The sequence below is a fragment of the Lynx rufus genome, unplaced genomic scaffold (assembly GCF_022079265.1).
Source record: "Lynx rufus isolate CCGP_SWC_20201006 ecotype Redwood Valley unplaced genomic scaffold, mLynRuf1.p SCAF_8, whole genome shotgun sequence".
Lineage (NCBI taxonomy): Eukaryota > Metazoa > Chordata > Mammalia > Carnivora > Felidae > Lynx > Lynx rufus.
In genome coordinates, this window is record NW_025814896.1 from 40,262,748 (window position 1) to 40,289,440 (window position 26,693).

The 26,693-nt window shown below is 37.5% G+C and overlaps 1 protein-coding gene across 1 annotated transcript in view; it reads left to right on the plus strand.

Annotated features, from left to right (window-relative positions):
• The window catches only part of MACROD2 (mono-ADP ribosylhydrolase 2), a 2,039,958-nt gene that overhangs the window by 751,316 nt on the left and 1,261,949 nt on the right, over positions 1 to 26,693 (plus strand). Inside the window, exon 5 of the mRNA XM_047069512.1 lies at positions 12,312 to 12,428. Within this exon, the coding sequence (XP_046925468.1) occupies positions 12,312 to 12,428 (117 nt within the window). The remainder of the gene's footprint in view (positions 1 to 12,311; positions 12,429 to 26,693) is intronic.

The window sequence follows — 26,693 nt, forward strand, 5'->3', positions numbered from 1 at the left end:
GGTCTTAAGTAATATGTTTACCATGAAGTTAGCATTGACTAAATATATCTTTGTCATCATCTGAGTAGGATTCTAATCAACTTGACTTTCTCAGTCTCAAACCTAATGATGAGATAGAACTCATTGATTCATATTTTCCCTAAGAAGGATTTTAGAAGGTCTGTTTGTTGTTGAGAAATATTCTTATATTCTCACTTGGGAATTCAAGTTTAACAAGAGGGACCAAAAATCATTGTTTGTTGGGCATCTGCACAATTAGTTAGGTCTTAGGTTCTAGGAAATAGAAGTAGCTCCTAATTTTTAAAGATCAGTTTCTAAACTTTTAAGATTAGAAATGAAGAAAGCTATATGTGTGACCCTTAACTGAAAATTGCTCCAGGTTCCTGAGCTAGGAAATGTGTAAATGTTTATTTTTTTACATTTGTCATCTTCTCCTGGGACTACAGCCCAAGTCTTTCCTAGTCAAATTGGCCAACATCAGGAGGCTTATAACAGAAGTTAATTTTTAAGTCAGCCCAAGGCTGTTTCAGATAGCTTAATTCCTTGCATCTGTGAAGCTTCAAGATGTGGATCTCCTTGTCAGTGTATTGCTTTTTCTAACAGATATTTCTTCTCCTCCCTAAAGGGAACACTGATGCTATTTAGTACCTGACACATAAATCTTTCATGCAAGCTACAGGTGACCTCTAATGGAATCAACTTTTCACCTGATTACTTCAGCTATATTGTTTTTCTTTCCTAAGAGTTTCGGACAGTTATTTAACCTTTTTCTTTTTTAAAAAGATTTTTTTTAGTTTTTTTTTAATGTGTATTTATTTTTGAGAGAGGTAGAGACAGAGTGCAAGTGGGGAAGGAGAAGAGACAGAGGGACAGAATCTGAAACAGGCTCCAGACTCTGAGCTTTAGCACAGAGCCCAACATGGGGCTTGGAGTCATGGACTGCAAGATCATGACCTGAGCTGAAGTCAGACACCTACTTAACCGACTTTCCTTTGTGTGTTTTTTCTGATGATGATGGCTAAGCATATCAGTTAGCCTTTCTGTGTAACAAATCACCCCCAAAGTTTAGTGGCTTAGAACAGCTACTTATATAACTCATACTTCTGTGGATTCACCAATAAGCTGGACAGGTCTTCTCATGGACAGTTCTCACATATATATTTGTGGTCAGTTGGTAGGAAAGTTAAGTGCTGACTAGTGTAGTATGGCCCCAGCTGGGATAGCTTATCTCTGTACCATGTAGTCTCTTCTCCTTCAGCAGGCTGGGCTGGGCTTGTTTACATAGTTGCTAAGCAGAAGTGTGAAAGGCCTTTTGAGGCTTAGGCCTAGAACTGGCACAGGGTTACTTCTGTCTCATTCTGTCGGCCAAAGCAAGTTATAATATCAGCTGAGATTGAGGGTGTGGGGAAACAGATTCCATTTCTTTTTTTTTTTTTAATTTTTTTTTCAACGTTTTTATTTATTTTTGGGACAGAGAGAGACAGAGCATGAACGGGGGAGGGGCAGAGAGAGAGGGAGACACAGAATCAGAAACAGGCTCCAGGCTCCGAGCCATCAGCCCAGAGCCTGACGCGGGGCTCGAACTCACGGACCGCGAGATCGTGACCTGGCTGAAGTCGGACGCTTAACCGACTGCGCCACCCAGGCACCCCAACAGATTCCATTTCTTGATGGAAGGAGCTGTAGAGTCACATTTCCAAGGGCATGGATGCAAAGATGGGAATAATTGTTTTAATCTTCTGTGCAGCAATTGCATTGGTAGAAATATCTACCACAGCAACATTCTTTGAGTACTTATACAGGCACTACACAAGCTAAGCACTGTACAAAAATGTTGCCTTACTTAATTAGAATAAGAACCTTAGAAGGTAGATACTAATATTATACCCATTGTATAGATGTAGAAACTCTTAAGTGATAGTCTAGCAGTTTGATTCTAGAGCCCTGTTAATCACTTTGTCTGTTGACTTCATTTTTTTACTTGTGTACCTTTCTCAGTACAATTTTTTTTAGTATGCCCTTATAAATTGTGTGTTTACCTGTAAATTATGTACAAGTATTATTGTCAGTCTTTGTGTTAAATATTAGTAAATTTGAATTCCATTTTTATTGTATTAGATACATATAAATATCAAGAAAATTTTAAATATATTCGTCCATCTCCTTTATGGATGTCTTGTAAACTTACTTTGGAGACCATACACCAGGGACCTCTTTATGGTCATTTTTAGTCATTTCATGATTACCATATCTATCTTTGGGTGAAACAGCATTTAATCAAGATCCAACTTGCTACTGGACTTCAGTTCTAGTTTCAGTTAATATTTCCTGCTTTAAATACAAACTGTTAAGGACATGGATTCTTTAAATATTTGATTAGGACTTATTGGAGACTATAGCTCTAATTAAATTTAAAGGGGATCTTCTGATTTATTAGAGCTAGGACTCATGACTTTACGCATCCAGTGAATTATCAGATGATTTGCTATAGACCCAACTATTCACCACTCCTTGGAGGTTTGTCAAGAAAATAAGATGATAAAGAGGAGTTATTCTTAAAGTTCTCAACTGGTAATGTATATCTGTATTATCTGTTGAGATTAATAAATGTAGGTTCTGGGTCCTACTGCTAGGGAGACTGATCCTATAGATTTGAGGTTGGGTCTAGGAATCCACATTTTTTTCCCAGGTTTTTGAGGTGATATTGATGTACTTCAAAAGCAATAAAATTTGAATTCTGCCACTTAACAGGTGGATGACCTTAGACATTTACTCTTGCATTGGTTGAGTTTCTTCAGCTATAAAATGAGAAAAGTAGTAAAGTCCAGGACCACCTTGCAAAATTGTTTTGAGAATGAAATATGTGGTAACTTTGTCAAAGAACTTTACAAAATGTAACACATTAACGTGTGAAATATTACCCAGATTTTTTTTATCTATTAAAAGACATATTCTCCATAACTAAGATACTCTATATATTGCCAATAATTTTCATTTCAGTGAAAATATGGTTCTGAGCATTTCTGTCTTATTCACTTGCTTCCCAACGGAAGGGACCATGGTTTTGATGGAGATAGAAGAGAGTAGGGATTAAGGACATAGATTAAGTTCAAACAGACGTGAGTTCTGACCGCAGCTTCTATGTGATCTTGCACTAATTCCTTAATACCACTTCTTTGTTAAGTAGTAGTTCCTACTTCCTAATCCTAATAGTTCCTACCTGTGAAAAATTTTATGATGATTAAATGTAATAACACAACCAACATTTACTACATACTTGCTACATGCCAAGCATTATTTGAAATGGTTGTCATGTAATAACTCATTTACTCACAAGAACCCTATGGTTTTGAATAGAGGTCCTATAAGGGCCCTTGTTTTACAGTTGAGGAAATCAGAGGATGGGAAGAAACGATGGTGGCACTGGGACACAAACTTCTGCCTTCTGACTCCAGAATCATCCTCTTTCCATCTTGTAGCACCACCTCTTATTAAAGGGAAAGCTTGCAAGTTATTTAGCACACCAGAAGGCACATTGTAAATCCTCAAAAGATGTTACCTATTGTTATCATCATTTGATTTCTTCACAGCTTCTTGCAGAATGCTTTGTGCAAGGTATTTGTTTAATAAATTTATGTTGATTTGATTTGGAAAGAACTCCATTGTATTCTCTTGGGCTTCTAAAAGATATATTCAATGAGAGAGTCTCTTATTTTTCAAGCTAATGTGATTTATGTGGCTGCTTTTAGATTAAGTTACTGCCTTTTATTTACAAAAGAAGATTAAATGAATATGTACAGATCTAAGAACTTCAAAATCCTCCTTGCTAAAAACTGTTTCAAAACTTGTCTTTGTAAGACAAAGAAGAATGCTCATAGGGCCAATTTATAAAATAAGTGGATTTTGCTAAATAGTATGTTTAGTATTTTTCAAAACACATATTTAGAACTCTTCCCTGGTTCTTTTTTGCTAGTTCTTATGTTTCCTGGCACACTGTATCTGATGGATTCCTGTTCAGTGCTTTGTCGCTTGTTTTTTTTCTTTCCTGTTTTCAGTATCAAGTTGTTCATCTGTATATAAAATGGGGAGCTTTACCTGAGGAATACCAAAGAGGCAGGTTGGAATGTATGGGGTAAAATAAATCTTAGGTCAGAAAAATTGATGTGGTTTCATGTCCCATTGCTTTGTCTTTATTTTAGCTGTTTAAATAGTGGGTAAGACTATCCTATAAAAACATACTCAAAATCTACACCTCAGGGTACTATTGACACAAATGAAGAACAATACCCCCTCAAGCACAACTGAAACCCATTGTTCCAGCCCATCCGAGACAGTCTAATTCTCTAGGTTATGTTGTAAGGAAACCTAACCAAGATGGTATAATTAATAGACTGAAGTCTTCTGGATTTAGCCATTGTTAAATAACTGGAGGAAATACACCAGGAGCCAAAGTCCCTTGCCTTAGTTAACCATCTGCCTGAAAGCATTTTGGTCTCACTTGTCAGGATGGTAAATGACAGATGTGTCAGCACAGCAGAAAATGTGGTCTTTGGAAGAAGTTGTAGTCAGATTCCTCTTAGCTCTGATGAAGAGCAGCTCTGTGAGTGACCACAGCGTTCACTCCATTACTAGCTAATCATACCACAGACAGTTTTTAGGCAGTCCTCAGCCTTTATCTTCTATTAGTCTGCTTTCAATCACAAAGTAAGAGAACAACTATGTGAATGAATAGGACAGACTGGCTTTGGCATTCAGAGTCCTCAGCATTTAGCATGATTAAGAATTCTGAAGCATACCTACGGAAATGAACTTGGCTAAAACAATATGTTCATTCTAGTAGTAAAATCTGATTTTTCCCTATAAAAGTTAAAAAAAAATAGCAGTATTCAAACTGAATGAAAATTACCAGTATGGTATTTACAACAGAAGTAAAAGTGGTAGTCAAGGCCAACTGCTATTACAAATGTCCCCAAATCTCAGTGGCCTTACATAATAAAATGTTATCTATCACTGGATTGACAGTCCATTATGGGAAGTGGGGTGGAGTGGGGCTCTGTTCCACACAGTTTTTAAGGATTTAGGAAGTGGGGGGGGAGGGGCTCTGTTCAACACAGAATTTAGGGATTTAGGCACTTTCCATTTAGCTGCTGTACCATCTCCTGGGGAACTGGACTCTTCCAGTGGGTCCTCTGCATGCAGCCTGCAGAAAATGGATGATGATGTGGAAGACTGTATGTAGCATTTTTAGGGATTGGATATACAAGTAATTACATCATTCATTCATTCATTCATTCATTTATTTGAGAAAGAGAGAGAGCACATGCGTGAGCTGGGGAGAGGGGAAGAGAAAGAGAGAAAGAGAACCTCAAGCAAGCTCCGTGCTCAGCATGGAACCTGACATGGGGCTTGATCCAATGACCCTTGGATCATGACCTGAGCTGAAGTCAAGAGTCGGACAATCAACTCAGTGAGTCACCCAGGTGCCCCTACTTACATCATTTTTACCAATACTCCTCTGAGCAGAACTCAATCTCATGACCTCACATAACTATGAGGGAGGCTGGGGATTGCTCTGTAGCTATATAACCAGAAAGAAAAATAAGTGGACTTTAGTGAACATATTTATTTATAGAGTTAATCATCTTTTCTTTTTTCCTATTGTGAGTATCTCTTTTGTAGGATAATAGACATAGGTAGTCCTACTGCTCTCTGGGATATCGTGTCCAACTTTTGTTTCTCTTCTAGACTTTTGGTCTTGGGTTTTTTGTTTGTTTGGTTTTAGTTTTTGTTTTATTTTTGTTTTTTTTAGTTGTAAGTAGGTTTAGACATTTTGGGTCAGACTGAATACCTTCTCTGCCAGCGCAGGTATTGACTGTTGGACCTCCATCCCCTCCCACCTGGGGGCTAGGGGTGAGAGAAATGTAAAAAATGCTACTATATTGAATCTCACATCTTCCCAGTATTCAGCCTGATGCATTCTGACCCTAAGGGATGGTGAAGGAGCAGATGTTCTAGTGGGCTGCCCCAGACCCACGGAAGTAGGTGAATTTTCCGATTCTATGAATTTGTTAAAATTTTTTAATATTTATTTGTTTTTGAGAGAGAAAGAGAGAGAGAAAGGGTGGAGGAGGGGCAGAGAGGGAGGGAGACACAGAATCTGAAGCAGGGTCCAGGCTCTGAGCTGTCAGCACAGAGCCTGATGCGGGGCTTGAACTCGGGAATGGCGAGGTCATGACCTGAGCTGAAGTCAGATGCTTAACTGACTGAGCCACCCAGGTGCCCATGTTAGTACTTTTAACATGGAAGCTCATCACTAGACTTGTGACCACAACATTGTGGCTATGTATTTAACTTTTTTTTTTTTTTTTAACTTCTGGTTCTTTGGATTTAACTAGCCTGACTACTTCAGTAACATAGAGAAAAAAAAAAACAACAAAAAAAAAACTACATTAGTTTTACTCCCAAATTTACTTGCATTTAGTTCAACTGTATTAAGCACTTTCAAAAAGTCAGTTATTAAGATAACTAGGGATATAAAAAGAATGAGCAACCTCCTGTACCTTCAAGGAACTGATGGACTAGAGGAGAGAAATTTTCTAGCACATAACCAGTCTGCTATATTTATATAATAGCTATAAAACAATTATATGTATGAAAATAAGGGTACAACCCAGAATATGGGGACATAAAAAGGCATTATTGTGTCCTGTAAATGTTGTGAGTAGCTTTTTAGAGGAGGAAAGATTGGAACTAGAAGTTGAACAATGAGAAAGACCTTGCTAGGCAGGAAACAGGGAGGGGTAGCTAGCTATTTGGGATAGAGAGTACTTTGCAAAGAAAGTTGTGTCGTATTTAGGGAATGCTGAGGATTTAGATGTGTCAGATGAGATGATGTCAAGGGGGGGAGAGAGTGGGATGATGTGAGGTTGGAAGGTTAAGTTGGAACCACATTTGTAAAGGGTCTAAAAGACCATAATTTGGAATTAAGAGCTTTATAATGTAAGATAAGGGGAATAGCAAACATTACTTTAGTATGAAAATGTAAAATCAGATTCGCATTTTAGGAAAATAAGTCTAGCAAAAGAATTAACAATAGATTAGAGAATTTTAAATTCTCATACTGAGTTTGTGCATATAGATGCATTATTATTGTTTTTGTCTTTCAAAGACACAAAAACCCACTTTCAAGTAGAGAATTGATACAATAGATAATACCACTTCCTTTTTCTTCTGTGCACTTTTTCTAAGGGCCACATACAGCTCTAAAATAATATGTCATGTTTTAGCCAATAAAAAATGCAACTTCCAGCTTCTGATAATGACAGACTAGCTTGTATCAGAGTAGACTTCCTACCAATAGTAATTTAAAATTCTTGACAAAATATAAAAGCAATGACAGAAACTGTTTATTGGCACTAGAGAGCAACTAAAGAGGATTCAGCCTTGGAAAGAAGAAAATACACTGGGTGAGATCCACATTTAAATGACTTTGACCACAAGGGCCCTCCTTGCCCACCATGGGAAGTAGCTGATAGGACTCAAATAAAAAGCAATAGTTTTACTGATTTTAGGAATCATAGGACGAATTCAGGGTGGTCAGAACAACTAGGAATTGAGATTAGGGTACCTGAAGGGAGAGAGTCACAAAGGAGGGAATGCCCAAATCTGTAAATGAATACCTCTAATCTTTGGCAGAGCCTTAAACTGCATGTACAGATAATGAGTCCAAGGAACCCAGGAAGAAAACATGAGCTTGAAGGCTGAAAGAAGTAGAACATTCAGTTTCTCACTTTAGGGATATAGAGTTTAGAAATTTAGTTTCCCCAACTTAGAGGGAATTGACAAACACCTTAGGTTTTCCATTGAAACTCCCGAAGTTTAATGCTTTAGGAATAAAGACCACATCCTAGAATTAAGGGAAAAACTGGAATAAATCTACCGTAACAAAAGCCTAAAATTAAGCCTCCATATCACCTGGCAGTAATTTAACTGCTTGCTAGAGCAGTTGGCTAGAGCAAGCGTCAGTGCTGTTTGGAGTAAGATAATTTAAAGCCTTTATAACATATTAACAATGTTTGTCATCAGTAATTACCGGACAAGCAAAGAAACAAGAAAATGTGACCCAGCAACATGGGGAAAATCAGTCAATATAAACAAATTCATAGCTGACATAGATATTGGAATTGGGAGGCAGGGTTGTTAAAATCACTATACAAAATCTGTGAAGGCATTTACATGAAAAGACAGGCGAGGAGATGGAAAAGTTCAGGAGTGACACAAAAACTGTAAGAAAAAGAACCAAATGAAAATCTCAAGATCTAAAAAAAATCTCTGAAATTAAAAAGAAAAATTGGATGGAACTAATTGCAGATTTAACACAACTCAGTAATAAAAAGACAATAAAAATTAGCAAAAGACATGAGCAGACATTTCCAAAAAGAATATATATGAATGGCCAATAAGCATTTGGCAAGATACTTAACATCGTTAATCATCAGGGAAATGCAAATTGAAATCACAGTGAGAAACCCCTTTTTATCCATTAGAATTGCTAAAATTAAAAAGGCTGACAACACCAAAAGACTGTCAAAATTTGAATTCACATACTTTGCTGGGGGTAGATGTAAATTTGTATATCACTTAGGAAAACTGTGTATTAGTTCTTTATAAAGTAAAATATATACCAACCCAGCAATTTTATTCATAGTTCTTTGTCCAGTGGAAATGAAAACATGTAGCCACACAACGACTTGTAACTTGTACAGACTTATTCACAATAGCTAAAAACGAAACATGTCAATGCCTATTTGTACATGAGTGGTAAAGAAATCGTGGAATTTTCAACAATGGAATATTACTCAGCAATAAAAGGGAATGGAGCACTGATGCACACAACAACATAGATGGATCTCAAAAATAAGATGAGTGAAAGAAGCTAACCTTCAACCCCCATCTCTTGTATGAAGTTTGAAGTTATAAAATAGGCAAAACTTAGCTATGCTGGTCAAAATCAGAAAAGGGGCTCTCTCTAGGGTGAAAAGGGAAATTGTATGTAAAGAGCACAAGAGAACTTTATTGATATCATGGTTACATGAGTAACATATTTGTTAAAACTCATCAAAACTGTACTTTTGAAATCTGTGTATTTGATTGTATGAACATTATAACTCATGAGTACAATTGATGGGAACTGAAAAGCAATGCAATATGGTAGTTCAACATGCCACTTGCAGGGACTGAGGTAAGACTATTTGGATTCAGGTCCTGCAGGCAGTGAATTATAATGGGTAAGGGTGTGGTTGCAGCATCAGACAAAACGGAGCTTTTGAATCGCAATGCCAATATTTTGTGAATATTGGAAAGTTACTAACCTCTTCTAAGCTTCTATAAAGTGGAGATGATAAAATTAGTATCTCCATGGTAAGGTTGTCCTCAGTATAGTGGCTGGCATATAGATTCACTCAAGAAATGTAAGCTGAAGTCATTATTGGTAAATAGCTCTTCAGCCTTTCTTTCATTGCCCTAATGCAGTCATGAATGCTGGTATAATATGAAGATTTTGAGAATTAGATATCTACAAACTGCATTACACTGCAATCTAAATAATGGAGACAATATTTGACAGCATATGATTAAGTACACGAGCAAATCTTATTTTAATTATCCATTTCAAACTAAGTAACTATCTCTTTGCCAAGAAAAAAAGTATTCAATTTAAACTACTTTTCTTGAAGCTCTTGTAAAAAAATGCAAACAGAAATTAGGACCTAATTTTCTTCTTAATGGTCTCACTCTCGGTTTCCCATCTCATAATCACTTTTTATATGTTAACATATCTTTCAAGTACATATATGTATGCATGTACCTGTATCTGTATAAGTGTGGGTGTGGCTGTACTATTTATGTACTCTTCTAAACCTGACATTTCACTTAAAAATCTTTCCTAGTTTGGAACTATTTACATATAGAGTTGGCCCATTCTTTTTAATAGCCACATAATCGTGCATCGCTTTGATGGAATTTGACTTATCTAACTAGCTCTCTAAGTAGTTCCAAGTTTTCACTATTATAAACAATTTTGAAAGTTTTTACTTAAGTCTTTTGCAGTTGTGTTAATTATTCCATAGAATAAATTTTTTAAAAATGCTGTGTGAAAGAGTTTGAAGAAAATTTATCAAGCCTTTTTTTTTGTAAGAGAAAAGTTGTATGTGTGAGTGTGTTTGTGACTAAGCAGTGAAAGAATGAGCATGTTGAAGATTCTCTGAGTGGTGGAATAAATGGTAGTTTTCTTTCTTTTTTTTAAAGTTTTTTTAATGTTTATTTATTTTTAAGAGAGAGAGAGAGAGAGACAGAGTGTGAGCCATGGAGGGGCAGAGAGAGAGGGAGACACAGAATCTGAAACAGGCTCCAGGCTCTGAGCTGTCAGCACAGGGCCTGATACAGGACTTGAACCCACGCACCGTGAGATCATGACATGAGCCGAAGTCGGATGCTTAACTGACTGAGCCACCCAGGCACCCCATGGTGGTTTTCATATTCTTCTTGCTTCTCTATATTTCTTATTTTTAAATAAAGAAAGGAGTTATTTTAAAATCTATAAAAGAGTTCCACTAGATGGGTTTAAGATAATTAAATTATTAACTTATAAGTAACTAGATAATTAAATAATTATGAGAACTATTAATGGGGCACATAACACTGTCTTAAATGCTATGTGGTGCCTCTCATGCACTATATTATTTAAACTATGTACAACCATGTGAGGTAGTGCCATTATAGACACCAATTTCTAAGGAAACTGGGACTTGAGTATCATATGACTGGTAAAGGCAGAGTCCATTTTAACCTTGTTATTCTCATATATTGTAGCCCAGAGTAGTCTGGAGTCATTTTGTTGTGAGGGTCCTTGAGCCCAGGTTCATTCTCAGACTCTACATGTATGGTGATGTAGTCAAGCCCAGATGAGCTTGTTTCCCTAGGGGTCTTCCTCAGCTGAAAGCAATGTCTTCATGCCAGTCCATGGTAGCAGAAGCTACTTGAACATTAGACAAGTTGTCTGCCCCTCACTGACCACCTTTCATCCACTATCTGGCTTCCTCTCAAAATAGAAATAATAGTAATATTAATAACAATAACAATAACAATAATAAGAAGCAATAATCAATTACATGCTGGTGTGAACCGGGGAGGCAGGGGGACTCCTTCTGATCTCTAATATCCTGGTTTATTTTCACATCCCAGGTTACAATGATTCTCTTTCTCTGTCTCCTTATCCTTGTTTAGGAGTCTTACATTTCCTTTCCATGCAAGGGGCCCAATCAATAACAACTAAGAACCTAAGTTTTCAGTTTCCTAATTTATGTGCATATGATCTTTGACCTTTCCATCTGTGTACTTGCCCCTCATCCAGTAGTATAAGATTTTAATTTCCAGCAGCATCAGATTTGTGTTTTCAAAAGGCGAGTTTCACTGTGTAGGCCAGGTGTTGAAGGGGGAGGCTGAGAGGCCAAAGGACTGGTGACGCTTGAGGTTGGTGAAAGTCAGGAAGCTGATCATTTAGCGGAGATAGGGCAGCAACAGCCAAGGTTCTTGGCTTAGTGCCTGTCAAGTGAGTGAGGGTGACTTTATGGGTGTTTACTAAGACCTAAGGTGCCCTTGCCCATCATCTAGTGCCCTGTCAGATACCCTGCAGAAACACAGCTGTATTTGTGTCATGCTTTTGGGGGAGGGGAAACTCGGAGGTCTGGTTCTTTTCCTGACGGCTTTAATTCTACTCTCAGTTTTGAAGTGAGTACAGAAGTTTCAGAGTGACGTTCTCACTTTCTTCTTGACCTTTTTTCTTCTATAACCTGTGATATGTCAGAGACAACACTTACCAGCTTGGGAGACAGAATTGTTAGCATTTCTTCCCAACCCTGTGTTTAGTGTCATCAAGTTAATAGTTAGACATTGGACGTGGTGGGGATATTTACACAATTGATAATGGAAAATGCTGTAAATCAGCGACTCCCCACCCCAAGAGAAACTGTTGTTTAATGTTTACCAACACACTACACGACTTCTATAACCCTTCTACCTCTGCTCACCACACAAATAAAATACACACACACACACACACACACACACACACATACACACACACACACACACAAGAAAATATAGTTTTGAAGGATTGGACATCATAGGTTTCTTCTATGAGACTATGGTGATTTCCAGGAGGAAAAACTGAGCTCCATTTTTCTTTCTATCTCAGGTTGTCCATTTATTTCCAAAAGGACGAAAATGAGCTAACTTCTTTCTCTCTTTCCTAGTGGATGGCTGTATTCACCGAGCAGCTGGCCCCTGTTTACTGGCAGAATGTCGTAACCTGAACGGCTGTGAAACTGGACATGCAAAAATCACATGTGGCTATGACCTGCCGGCAAAATGTGAGTACAGCTCTTTTGAACACTGTTTCAAAATCAGATGAGCACTCTTACATTGTTTTATTGCTCAAGCTTGTAACTGGAAAGGAAGTGGCAGTGGTGATATTTAATTAAATGTGCTTATATTCAGATTTTGTACTTGGTAATAAAATGTGTTTTCCAAATAGTTCCTCAAATATATATATATATGTGTGTGTGTGTGTGTGTGTGTGTGTGTGTGTGTGTATATATATATATATATAGTGTGTAAGTGTAGGTGATTGTTGCTCAGATCTTCAACAGCGTGTCTCTGAAACAGAGAAATAAACATGTGAGCAAAATATACATTATAGTATTTAAGTGCCGTGGAGTGACAGCTTCTGGAAATGATGCCAATTTCTTATTCCTTGTTCAGGTTTCTTGATTGTGGATGTGTTTAGAGCAAAGGAGATCAAAGTGATATATTGTGTTTTCAGCTGCCATGTAAAGGCTGATTGGCAATTACAGCCAAGGCATCTGTCACACTTTGCTTTCAGGAAAAGCCAATGGAATGTGGTTGTCAGTGTGAGAATGTATTTGCTCTTTGAATGTGGAATGGTCAAAACTTCCATTATATTTGAATAGAGAGAAGTATTGCATTTGATTGACCTTGTTGCCTAGTCGTTTAGCCAGCTGAGTGGGGTGGTGTAGAATAAAAATACTAAGAGAGAAGCTAGTTAAAGGCACAGATGTTTTAATCACATAATCTTCAGGGCTTGGTCAGTGGAGGTACAAGGTTTCATTGTGCCATTAAGGTGTTCATTGATCTGGAAACTGGGACACCAATTAATTGTTTATTCTATTCATCTACTTCTTATGATACTGCCTGGGTCTGTGAGTACATTTTATGTAAAAATGAAGTGTGGTTTTGTTGTTGTTGTTTTGCAGTGGAGAAAATGTGACTTAAAAAATTATAACACAATCTGTGGGATACTTGGTGGGCTCTATATAGACAGGCTGTGTAAGAATGAATTCCCTATGCATATATGTGAGTGGAGAGAGTGTGTTATTTTTGAAAGATTACTTTAAAGTATGTTTAAATCTGAGGCTTTGTAGTAAATGTAATATATTAAAATGATATTTTTCCTTCATAAACATTATAATACTACTTTCTATATTTCTCACAGTGGGTTCCAGTGAAAGTATAGCAGCTGTATACTGTTTAATTTTCCTTCAATGACTTCTCACTTTTCTTTCTTTCTTAGTGTTTTTACCTTGTGTGAAAGAGGCAAGTCATGTGCCAAATGGCCCCTCACTCCCACTTGGAATGTATATTTATGTCAAATAAAGTCCTTTGGGTACAGTGGTGTTTCAAACAATTCTCCCTCTGAGTCAGAAAATTTGAGTATTAAAGGTGATTTCCCTTCCCAGGATTATGTTTCTGTGTTTACAAATATTGGTCATTTTTTTTTCTTTTTAACACCATACTACCTTTGTGATATAGCTAACTGATACCACCCTGAGAACAAACAGAATATTGATTATTTTCAGACTTGTGTCTGTCCTTAAGCTAAGGAATAAGGCCTGGTCTCCTAGTACTTTACTACTTTGTTTCCTATGTATTAAAGCACAAATAAGAAATTCTTTATAACTGAGATTTCTGAAGAGAGATAACCTCAGTATCACTAAATATGACCAAATAAAATGGTGGCTTCAGTGTATGGATTGACATCATGATAATTTTGTCTAATGTGCTTCAGTTTCATATCCTTGTAAGTCATCCAACTTAGTTCAGGGTTATTGAAAACTTGCACAATACCACTGAGGTGTAAAGATCAATACCACCAATGCTTGTGCTTGAGGAATTTCATGATTGAGTCATATCTCTGAGCTGAGGTGTGTCTTTCCTGGGCATCCCATGCCAACCGAGTCTTTGTGGCACAAGGACTCTAGTTAATGAAAGCCAATCCACAGGGCTTGTACAGAATCTGTGTGAACTGAGATACTGAAAGCCTGGTACACATTCTAGTCACTGTGTGCAGCCCACAGGGCACATCTAGTAAAAAAGTCATTCAGCAGTATAGAAAGTCCCAGTCTGGAATGGCAGTGCCACCTCACAAAAGTTACACACATGGACTACTTGTGAATAAGTCTTGGTATTTCTCCATATTTTAAGAGATTAATGATCTATATTTAAAACATAAAGAAAAACAAGGAAAGCAATAAGGCAATATGGAAATGAGTAATAATCACTTATATCTGTATGCTGTGTTATAGTTTTCCACAGTACTTTCACAAGCCTTTATATTTTAAATTGTATTTTATAAACATTATGTGTGTGTTCATTTTTCCTTTTCCTGTCTCTGAAAGATGTTTTTCTTTTCTCATCAATTTGGTTCATCCATTTCAGAATCATTAACAATCCACAGATGTGCTTTTGTAGAGACAGAATGAAAAGGGAACTCATTACATACTGTTTGGGTCATTGTCCCCCTCCATATTTAATAATTCCATGACAGTTTGACAGCAGAAACTAGTTCCTATCTGTCCTCTGTGACAGTGGGTTTATCATTATGGGGGTACTAAAGCCATTCATCTAACCACCAATGATAATATCTTCATGCTTCAGCAATTGTTTGGAAAATGCTATTGTCTAGGTTACAGGCAAAGTTGGTAATTTTGGACTGGCCTTTGCTTCCCTTATGCTTGCTAGATTAATTTATTCATAAATGCTTGTATTTGAATTAATCATATTTGTAGTCTAAATTCTGTGACTCATCATAATTTGTGGAAAGATAAGCCTCAGAGATTTAGTTTATTCTTTGTTGTTAGGATGTTTTGGTTTCTTTTGATGTAGAACATCCAATAATTATTTTCAAAAGTAATCTTAAGAGTTCAAAGAATATTGGCCAGTATTTCGTTAAAGGTGCAAAGAATATTGGCCAATATTTCATTAAAGGTGATTGCTAAAGAAATGACTTAAGAATTCAACTGACCGTATATACAATTGGACCTTTTGGGACCTTCTCTTTTACAATATTAGATTCATAATAAAATTTAGTTTCTACAGAGTTTTAGAAGCTTGTCAATATGTGGAACCTTTCTATTCAGGATATCATCATTCCACGAAAGTTTCAACTTCATGTGGGAGAAGTTTATTGATTTATCAGAGTCAGGGTTCTAGTGTCAAAATCTATCACAGTGTTTCTTGAATATGTGCTGAATTAATATGAATGAATGGGTGATCAAACGATGAATTGTTTCAGACTTTTCACCTGGAAAATATTTTTGCAAATGTTGCTCCTACTAATTCTTTCCCTCCTGGAATGCATTCTGCCCAGTGCTGGTAGATTAATATTCCTAAATCCAGAGTCCTTATAAGTGTCCATAAGACTCTAGATGATGTGACCCCCCCCCCTTACATCTCTAACATCACCTCCTTCTGTCTCCTTCCTTGCTCATACTGTTTGCTTTGCTGATCTCTAATGCCTTTGCATTAGCATTCCTCTTTCCTGGAATTCTATTCTACATATCTACATGGCTTGCTCCCAACCTACTTCAAATCCTTGCTTAAATGTAACCTAAAGTATCACCCTAACAAACTTGTTTATAATTGCTTTTCTGCCTTATTTATAATTGCTTACCTCTAGTATTTAACCTTCAGATACACAGTATCATTTACTTATTGATTTTGTTTATTGTCTGTCTCTCTCTATGAAAATGAGAGTAGAGATTTTTTTTCTGCATCTTTTTCAGTTATTGCAGCGTCCACACAGGTTAGAAAAATGTTTGACATGCAATAGGGGCTCAAAATCTAATTGTTGCACAAATAAGTAAAACCTAATTCCACTCCTCTCAAAATCCTTGGATGGGTCTTTCTTTAAACAGACTTGTTAGCCTGATCACCTTTGGCCTTCCATGATTTACTGCCATATCTTGAACCTTTTACATGATGTGAATTGCTGACAGTGGTCTGCCTGTGCATGGGGCCTGCATTTGGGGCCATCTAGAAAGCTCTTTCTTTGCTCCTTTTCTGTCTTCCAGACAGCTCAAGTATCACTTCTGCCATGAGACAAGTCTTCCCTTATCAACTCAGGTAAAAGTGCCTTCTTTTTTCTTCAAACTCCTGAACTCCTGACTTCCTGAAAACTGCTTGTTAACACATTGAGGGCATTTTTCACTACTTCTTATTGTTATATATGCAAGCTTTCCACATTTCTTTAATCCCTTGGATATAATGGATACTAGAGAAACATCTACTAAATTAATTGCTTGTTAAAGGTGGAAGATTGATTGATAATTAGTGATGGGTAAAATGTTAAAGAAAATTTATGTTAATATTCCTGAGAAATGATGAAATCAGTGTCAATTATCCATTGTGATTTTTTAAATCATATTTTAACATACTTCTATTCCAAAGTCTCTTGTCTAAGAATTTTATTTTTAATGGAACTTCTACTAAAGGTGAACAAATAAAAAAAGAAACTACATCTACTTTATTTAATGATTTTCAGCCTACCTCACATGTCTATTCTATTCCTTGAGAATGCTTAATTTTTAGGCTTTAAGGCTGAATAATCTTGAATAATAGGTAGGAAAATATTAAAATCTGTGTCTATAAAATGACGGAATCTGTTTCTTTTATTCTTTCCATTTAATCTTAGAAGATATCAAAGGGTGATATTAGCATCCAACTCACAGGTTTTTATTAATCGTTTGAAAGGAGACTGTAGGGTGAGAGACCATAGTATTATATGTTTGAACATCATAGAATAATATGAATCAGAATCCTCATTCTATTTCCAGGTGCAAAAATAATCAGATGATGATATCTTAAAAGATACTCTTGACAATAATTAATACTTCTCTTATGCCTTTCATGAAGAAATCATAGTACCTTGAAACATTAGTTCATCAGTCCTTTTGAAATTTCTCTGAGGAAGTGACATGACAAGTTATGGTATTTTCTTTCAACACAGAGAAATTCAGGTACACAGTAGTTAAGTTTGTTGCTCCTAGCAACAAACTATGTCCATTGAGGGGTATGGCAGATAATTCAAGTATCACCTGAATAGGGTGAGAGTCTATGGCAAGTGTTAGCCAAGACCTATTGCCTATTTTTTTTTAATTTTTTAATGTTTATTTATTTTTGAGACAGAGAGACGGAGCATGAGTGGGGGAGGGACAGAGAGAGAGGTAACACAGAATCCAAACCAGGCTCCAGACTCTGACCATCAGCCTGGAGCTTGGCGTGGGGCTCGAACCCAAGAACTGTGAGATCATGAGCTGAGCTAAAGTCAGATGCTAAACTGACTAAGCCATTCAGGTACCCCCTGTTGCCTGTTTTTGTAAATAAAATGTTATTAGAATGCAGCATTTGTTTACATATTGTCTATAGTTGCTTTCATGTGACTGTGTTGAGTATTAGTAACAGGAACTGTATGTCCAAAAAGCTTGGAACATTTATTATCAGGCTCGTTATAGAAAGTGTTTGCCAATTCTTGGGGCACCTGAGTGGCTCAGTGGGTTAAGCTTAGGTCATGATCTCATGGTTTGTGAGTTCGAGCCTGGTGTTGGGTCTGTGCTGACAGTTCGAAGCCTGGAGCCTGCTTTCCGATTCTGTGTCTCCCTCTCTCTCTGCCCCTCCCTGCTCACTCTCTGTCTCTCTCTCTTAAAAATAAATAAACATTAAAAAAATTAAAAAAGAAAAGAAAGTGTTTGCCAATTCCTGATCTTTGGAAATCTCTATTTTTTATGAAGGAGGAAGCTGAGATTGAGAGAGGTTAAATATTTGTTGAATTTTATTGAATGTATGTGATTTAGAGCCCTATTGACAAAAGAGGTACTAAAATACCTGCCGTCTATTTCTCGGGACAGCTCTTGCTTCTGTTGCCTCAATAGAACATCACCTTGGGAGGATGATCTGAAGCTTTTTAAATCTTTCAAATTATAAGGCCACCTTGAAAAAGATCCTTGAAAAAAATGGTCATTTTTCTCAGTAGGGCCAGAACTGGAAAGTGAATAAGTCTCTGAAGGGAGAGTTAATTCAAAACACCAAAGTATTTGGCAATAAATCTTTATTCCTTGCTTCTTCCAGTGGTGTTAGCTAATGTGCTGAAAGGGAACCTATAGTCCTGAGTAAATTCAGTTTCTAGAGTAGGTAACTCATAAGATGGGTCTGAATTAGTCTTCTGCAATGCATGACCTGATTTCAGCCATCATGGGCTCCGTCAGCAGGTGTCTGATTGTGAAGGCAGTGGAGTGGGCATGCTATCAAGAATATGACTCTACCAGGCTTTGATGGAGATCTGAGGGCCCTCATGAGCCCTTTCCATAATTAAATGACTTATATTACATAAAGAGAAAAATAGCTTTTGAAGAACATAAAACCATCTTCCTTCCTGAAGAGAGATGTGAGGTTGTTCCTCCTAAAACCAACTCTGATTGGCTCGTTTTCCTGAAGTGCTTTAGGAATTTAATTACTATTTGAATCTATTTCTTCATAATTACCACCCCTTTCATTTATATTAAGCAGTTTTATACATTTATCTCCTTAGTGATCCTTATGATGAATGTGGAAGTGAAAAGGGCAGAAAGGCTGTAAAATTCAGAGTAGTGGTTCTCAAAATGCTCTCCTGAAACAGCAGCAGCACCTGGGATTTGTTAGAGATGCAAATTGTTTTGCCCCACCCCAACTTTGTGGTTTAACAAGCTCTGGGGTGACTTTGAGACAAACTCAAGTGTGAGGATCATTGACCTATACAGTGGTGGAATCCTGAGCAGTACCCTTGACTTTTTTTCTTTTTTAATGTTTATTTATGTATTGAGAGAAAGAGAGCTTGTGCCTGCATGTGCATTGGGGAGGGGCAGAGAGAGAAAGAGAGAGAGAATCCCAAGCAGACTCCACACTGTCAGCACTGAGCCCCGACAGGAAACATGAGCTCATGACCTGAGCCGAAATCAACCGTCAAACGCTTAACCAACGGAGCCATCCAGGTGCCCCAGAACTGTTGCCTTTTGATTCCCTACCCTGGACCCCTTTCACTACACAGCACAGGCATCCTTTTGGGTTGCAGATTAGGGCTGTCTTTGAAGAGAACTCAGACATGTTCCCAGTTAGTATTTACTTGTTTATTGCCTGCCTTCTCAAACAGAATTAACAGTTTAAAGAGAAAGAAGTCGTATCAGTCTCATTTACCACTGGTATCCTTACTATCTGACTTAGTATCCAGAACCTAGTTCGTGGCTTTTGATACGAATTCACTGGAGGAATTAATGAAAGCATTGTCTTTGTGATAGTCATAGCTGCCACTGCAGGAAACCAACCAAGAAGACACTCAAGATAGGATTACATGATTCCAGAAGTTTGCAGAGCCAGTGCTGCTACCATTGCAGCATCTGTGTTATCCTATCACCAGACTGCAGCTTGCTCAAAGACCCTAGCAGTGCAAGAACGTACAGAGGGGCCAAATTTGCTCAACTTGTCCACACGGCACACCAATAACCTCCACTTCAAACGCTTTATTTCAGTTTCTTTTTTTTTCTTTTTTTTAACCCATTGTAATAACATATATTCCGTCTCCAAGTGGCTTTGTGATGAAATAACTGAAATACTCTAATAGTAAATAGTGTCTTTTAAAAATAACTACATTTTGGAAGCAGCTAGTATTTACATTGTTGTATTACTGACCAAGTGTAGAATAAATGCCTATGCTTGGCTTTCATTAGTTGACATCTTAGCAGGCCTTCAGAGGACACTGCCTATACCTCCTATTTCCTATGTGATCAATAGGAAATAACAGTGTAAATCAATTCTGGGTAATAATGTAAATGAGCTCTCGAAGGCAGTTCCTGCTGTGAAATAAGTAGTTAGCTGTGACACTGGCATTAACCGCAGTGGGGGTAATCAGCCTTTGGATATGTTTAATCAGAGTTATCAGCTAAGATTAAAAAGAGAGCCACTGTTGTGCAGGGATAATCATTTTCAGGATTTAAAAGATGAATATTTGAAGGTGTTCTTATAAATTAAAGCCATCAGAATTGCTTTGAGTAATTTGGGATGCTTTGAGGTCAGGCACAAGCAAACAGGAAAGGTTAATCTCAGAGCCACAGTAGTTAATGTGTAGGAATTGCAGAATACGCTTATTGAAATACATAGTGAATGCTGAATTAACTGAAGATTTTCCCCCATTGCTTAGATGTTCCTTGCGCTATTAACATGTATGATTTGATTAAAAAGTGGGCAACACATAAAAGTTTTTAAATTTATTAATTATCCTTACAATTAATTATCAATCCCAAATATTAAATATTGCACTACATTATGGTTTGATTAGAGGTGTTTCCAGTTGAAAATATTGATGAAACCAAGTTCTGCACTAGAATTAAAGAGTGATTCTGGGTCAAGAAAAGTAAGCCTCAAGGTAGAAAATCTGAAGAGAGGTCTTGAATCCAGGATATTCTAATTGGTAAAGTCCCTTAACCTCTGATCTGAGTTTGCTCATCTGTGATTATCTGGGGGTAGTAATATCTACCTTGAGTGAGTTTGTTAATATGCAGAACCACTTTTTAATAGGGTAAGACATAAGTATATGGTTCTATAATTACTTGTAAAATACTTAGCACATCTCATTTACTTATACTACCACTGTTCACTGAGTATCTACTCTGAGCTAGAGTGCTCTTCTGGAAGGTATAAAAACTATAGTGAAAGGACAGCTAAGCTGAGGTTTGAGTACTTTTAGATCTTAGGTTCTTAGCACAGAGAGGCAGATAATAAACACATTCACATAAGAGAATTCACACATTCAATCTCAGATCATGATAAGGGATATGAGGAAAATAAAAAGTGGCAATAGAATGGAGGGTGGAGGGAAAGGGCTACTTTTTCCATGGTGGTCAGGGAACACTGCCCCGAGGAGATGGCATTGGAGCTAAGAGCCATATGCTTTCTAGTAGAAATTCATTGCAGGCAAAGTGAAAGTAGTTTACTGTAGGGTTAAAAAAATTCCCATTGGGTAACCCGGTGGCTCAGTGGGTTGACCGTCTGACCCTTGATTTTGGCTAAGGTCATGATCCCAGGGTTGTGGGATCATGCCCTGCATTGCGCTCTGCACTGAATATGGAGCTTGCTTAAGATTCTCTTTCTCCCTTTCTTTCTGCCCCTTCCCTGATCTCTCTCTCTCTTTCCCTCTCTCTTTCTCCCTCTCTCTAAAATGAAAAAATAAAAAAAAAAAGCTCACCTTGCCTGATGTCTAAAATAAGATAGTCTGTAACTTTTTCAAGTGTTCTTCCTTGGTATAGATATTATATTTCAGTTTTTACAAGTGCATAATTTTAATATAGTCTAGGTTGTTGAGGTAACAGAGGTAATGCTGTTGCTGCTGCTGCTAGAGTTGACAGGAATTTTAATGATAATTTAATCTCACCTCCTAATTGTAAAGTTAAGGAAATTGAGACCCTGAAAGATCATTTAATTTTAGTTTTTATTTAACCATGTGATAAGGGACAGAGCCAAGAGTAGAGTCTGGGTAACCTGACTCACAGTATAGGGCTCTGTCTGCTAAAGCATACTGCCTCTCCTAGTCTCTTAGATAATACTAACTCTACTCTAGAAGTATTGTGAGAATTTAGTCAACTATTAAGTGAGATGATGTATGTGAGCATGCTTTTGAAATAACAATTTCTTATTTTATATGCAGTTTATTAATAGTCATTTTAGATGAGTTACATATACATTAATTGTGACATTATGAGGTCTACTAGTAAAGTTTATGACAATAGTCCACCTGAACATATGCAGCAGTGACTGGTGTTTGAGGAAATATGGAAGTCACGGACAGGAATTAAGAAAAAAAATTGTATGCCATCCTTAAGACTCAGACATTTGCTCCTGCTTCCTTACAGTATCTTGTTGTTGGAGGAAAGAGAAAGTCTTCAGAAGTCATTTTGAGAAACTTCAGAGGACAACTTTATTGGTTTTACAAGTTCTTTGGTATTTCTACCCTGGAGAGGTAGAGTTTAATTCCCCTCCCCTTGTATGTGGCTTGAACTTAATGACTCATTTCTACTGAATAGAATATGTCAAAATAATGGGAATTATTGAGATTAGGTTATGAAAAGACTATGGCTTCCACCTTTACCTCTCTCTCTCTCTCTCTTTCTCAAATCACTCTATTAGTTTCCTAGGGCTGCCATAACAAAATACCACAGGTTTGATGGCTTACAACAGCACTTTACTCTCTCATAGTTCTTAAATCTAGGTGTTGGCAGGACTCTACTCCTTCTGAAGACTCTAGGGAGAAATCTAATTATTGCCTCCATTTTTACATGGCCATCCTCCCTATGTCTCTCTGTGTGTTTTTTTTTTTCTTCTCTTATGAAGATACTTGTCACTAGGCCTACCCTATATAGATATTGATATAGATAGATATAGAGATAGATAGAGATAGAGATAGAGATAGAGATAGAGATAGAGATAGAGATAGATACAGAAATAGATTAGGGCAAAGAGAACCCATAATCAGCTTAGTAAAGAAACGTTGGGAGAGGGGCACCTGGGTGTTTCAGTCGGTTAAGTGTCTGACTTCAGCTCAGGTCATAATATCATGGTTTGTGGGTTCGAGCCCTGCATTGGGCTCTGCTCTGACAGCTCGGAGCCTGGAGCCTGTTTCACATTCTGTGTGTCTCTCTCTGCCCCTCGCCCACTTGTGTGCTTTCTCTCTCTCTCTCTCTCTCTCTCTCTCTCAACCCAATAAATAAATAAATAAATATTTTTTAAAAACTTTTTTTTTTTTTAAAGAATCATTGGGAGAAAAACAACACAAACCACAATACACAGCTGGGTATTGATATTTACCAGATATTCCTTAAGTGTCTTTAGTCTTTGCACTTGCTACTTACATGCTCTTTATTGTTAGGAATCACTGTTTTCATTTTCAGGGGAAAATAAATTCAGCCTTTCCCCTGTGTGGAAGCTGCGAGCTAAGTGAAGCATTGGTAGCTTCCTATTTACATTTATGGCAGTGCCCTTCTAAATCTGTTTGCTGTACTGGGTGGTATGTTTCCTATTAGCTCCTTCATTTGTCAGAACTACTGAGAGTTTGCACCATTTCTAATCACACACTATTTGTGAAATCCCTAATAATTTCCTAAGGTCTTCTGAAACTTTCCTTTTCCTACCTGTGATATTTTGAGGAAAGATTTATTCCCCTTCTATGTTTATTCTGCTTAGTGAAGATCATCAGAGACAACTTTAACTGTATTTTTGCAAATTTTCTTTCAAATTTTGTCTGTATTGTATTTAGAATGCAGGTGCCCATTTGAAAGTCTGCAGAATTCAAAGGGCTAACTTAGCATTCCCTTACATTTTCACTCAGGTTTTGCCTTCTTACATTAGGGCACACGATGACAAACTTGTCTCTCCTTACACAGCCAGATGATTTTGTTTCTGTTTTTTTTTAATTTTTTTTTTTAAATTTTTTTTTTCAACGTTTATTTATTTTTGGGACAGAGAGAGACAGAGCATGAACGGGGGAGGGGCAGAGAGAGAGGGAGACACAGAATCGGAAACAGGCTCCAGGCTCTGAGCCATCAGCCCAGAGCCCGACGCGGGGCTGGAACTCACGGACCGCGAGATCGTGACCTGGCTGAAGTCGGACGCTTAACCGACTGCGCCACCCAGGCGCCCCAGATTTTGTTTCTGTTTTAACATTACTGCTATACTTGGGTGTGTCCAATGCATACACATGTACATGTCATTTTCCATGCATCCCATTAGAAGTATATTCTCATTATGCTGAACACAGGTTTTCTTCTGCATTATCATGTTTTATGAGAATGGAATTTAGGGATTTTTTTTCAATCTGTGGAACTGTTTGGAAAGCATTCTGGCAGAGTTTACATTTGTGGGTGGATTAATGGAACTGGGGTAGAGAGTCTGAGGGGATCTCCCAAGAACTCCCAGAGGGCAGGCAGAGGAAAGGTAACTGCTGTGCTAGACAGGCTAGCAGGATTGGCCCCTCCTCCTCCACGCATCCAGGACATATCTTACCTATTGTTATAAAATTAACAAAAGTTAGGGGCTCCTGGGTGGCTCACTCAGTTGAGTGTCCGACTTTTGCTCAGGTCATGATCTCATGGTTAGTGGATTCTAGCCCTGCCTTGGGCTCTCTGCTGCCAGTGTGGAGCCCACTTCAGATCCTCTCTTCTCTCTCTGCCCCTTCCCCCATTCATGCTCTCTCCCTCTCAAAAATAAATAAACATTAAAAAAATGTTTAAGTAAAAAATAAATTACGAAAAGTTATTTTGATTGTCCTCCTAATAATATCCAGTGCCTGAATAGTTGAATGGATTCCAAGACTAATGAGAGATTGAGAAACCCCACATCAAAGTATATCCATAAAAGACAGGGCTCTGTATGTAGAGTATTGCATGGATTCATGTAGCACCTAGAAGGAGGTGAAGTTTAGAGAACTACACATCATAGAAGGGTTAATATTTCAAACATTTCCTTACATTTTCTGTTGTCTCCAAAGCAGTGTTTCTCCATATACCAAATTAACTGGTTGTCATGGGCACCAAACCTGTTACCTTAAACACAATATCACACTCCAGGCAACATCCTATTGTTTCTGCCTATTTTGAGATTAACCATCACATGGCATTTTTTTCCCTCTTGTTTTCATTTTTCTTTTACCACTCCATTCAGATGATGATGAAATCAATATTTCAAAGCCTGTATGTGAGATGTTTCTATTTATTGTTCACAATGGTATAATAGTAACTTTTTATTCATCACTATCCTTGAGGACATACATTTGGGGACAACGGAGCTTTTATAAAAGTCTCACAAGTACAACAAAGCTGAAAAATATCTAGAAGTCACTATTTTAGCAAATGAGCCAGTTTCTCCCATTAAGGACTAGGCTATATAAGCCTAGTATAAGACTGTATACTTTGCATTTAACAATCTGTCTGGCACACAGTAGGTAGTGATAAGTGTTTCATTCATTCAGAAAACACTGATTGTTTCCTAAGATATGTGCCAGGTGTTTCCTTATCTTTTAGAAAAGAATGATATACAAAACAAATAGGGACTTCACACTCTTAGAACTGAGTTGAGCTGAGCTCAAGTGATTCAAGTGACTTGCTCAAGACCACACAGTTATTTAAATGATAAAACCTTGCCAAGAATCCAAATTATCAGATTTTTAGTCTATGGTTCTTTCTTCTTTTTCATAGAGATTTTATTTGGGGGAATCTAATAATGAGAAGATCTGATGGTGATGAAAGGGCGGGCCTACGCCGGCTGACTCCATCTTGTTCTGTGTCCTTCACCTTGACCACGCCTCCTCCCCTTGAGTAACCTCCCACTCACCTGCCTAACAGGACTCCGACCCTTCCCCAGCCAATGGGCTGAGGCCACAGCCATTACCTCACCAACTGCCCCTAGGCCCCAATAAAACCTTTGTCCTTTTGAAACTCGCTCTCTCTCTCCCCAGTATCTCACCGCTGCGTCGGTGCAGGTAGGGGATTGAGTTTGAGCTAGCTCGAATAAAGGCTCTTTTGCTTTTGCATCGGACTCGGCTCCCTAGTGGTCTTTGGGGATCACGAATTCTGGGCATAACAGTGATGGCCTTCTTGTCTCATGTTTCCTTGGGATTTTCCTAGTCAGTGACCATTGGACATGATCAGTGGATTCTGATACATTTGTACCTGGGATGGGGAGAAGGGACATGATCTAGTATAGTAATGTCTAGTAAATAAATAAATATCTGTTTTAATGTTACTCCTATACTTGGGTATGTCATATGCTCAAGTCTCTCTCAGTCTAGTATAGAAAATGATTTTGGAAATCATAATTCTAACTTGGCATGGGGGGCCACAGGGCTTTTTTGACTGGGAGCTGGTATAACAGCTGCCTGACATTTTCAGTGATACAGTTTCTTTTCTTTTCCCCCATCAGTTTTTATTGAAAATTCCAGTTAGTTAGCATACAATGTAATATTAGTTTCAGGTGTAGAATTTAGCAGTTCAACACTTAACATACAATACCCAGTGCTAATCACAACTAGTGCCCTCCTTACTCCCCATCAGTGATAATGACATGCAGACCACATCCCTGTAATCTCTTTGAAAGAATTTTAGGTTTCACATTATTTAAGGATAAGATAGGCAGTGATTTGAAATCATACATTTTAATAATTATTCATTATTTTATATCCACATGTTTTAGGAAGAAAAACTTTTGAATCTCTAGTTCCTAAATCAGAATGTTAAACATTCATTGTTACACAATATGGAAACTAA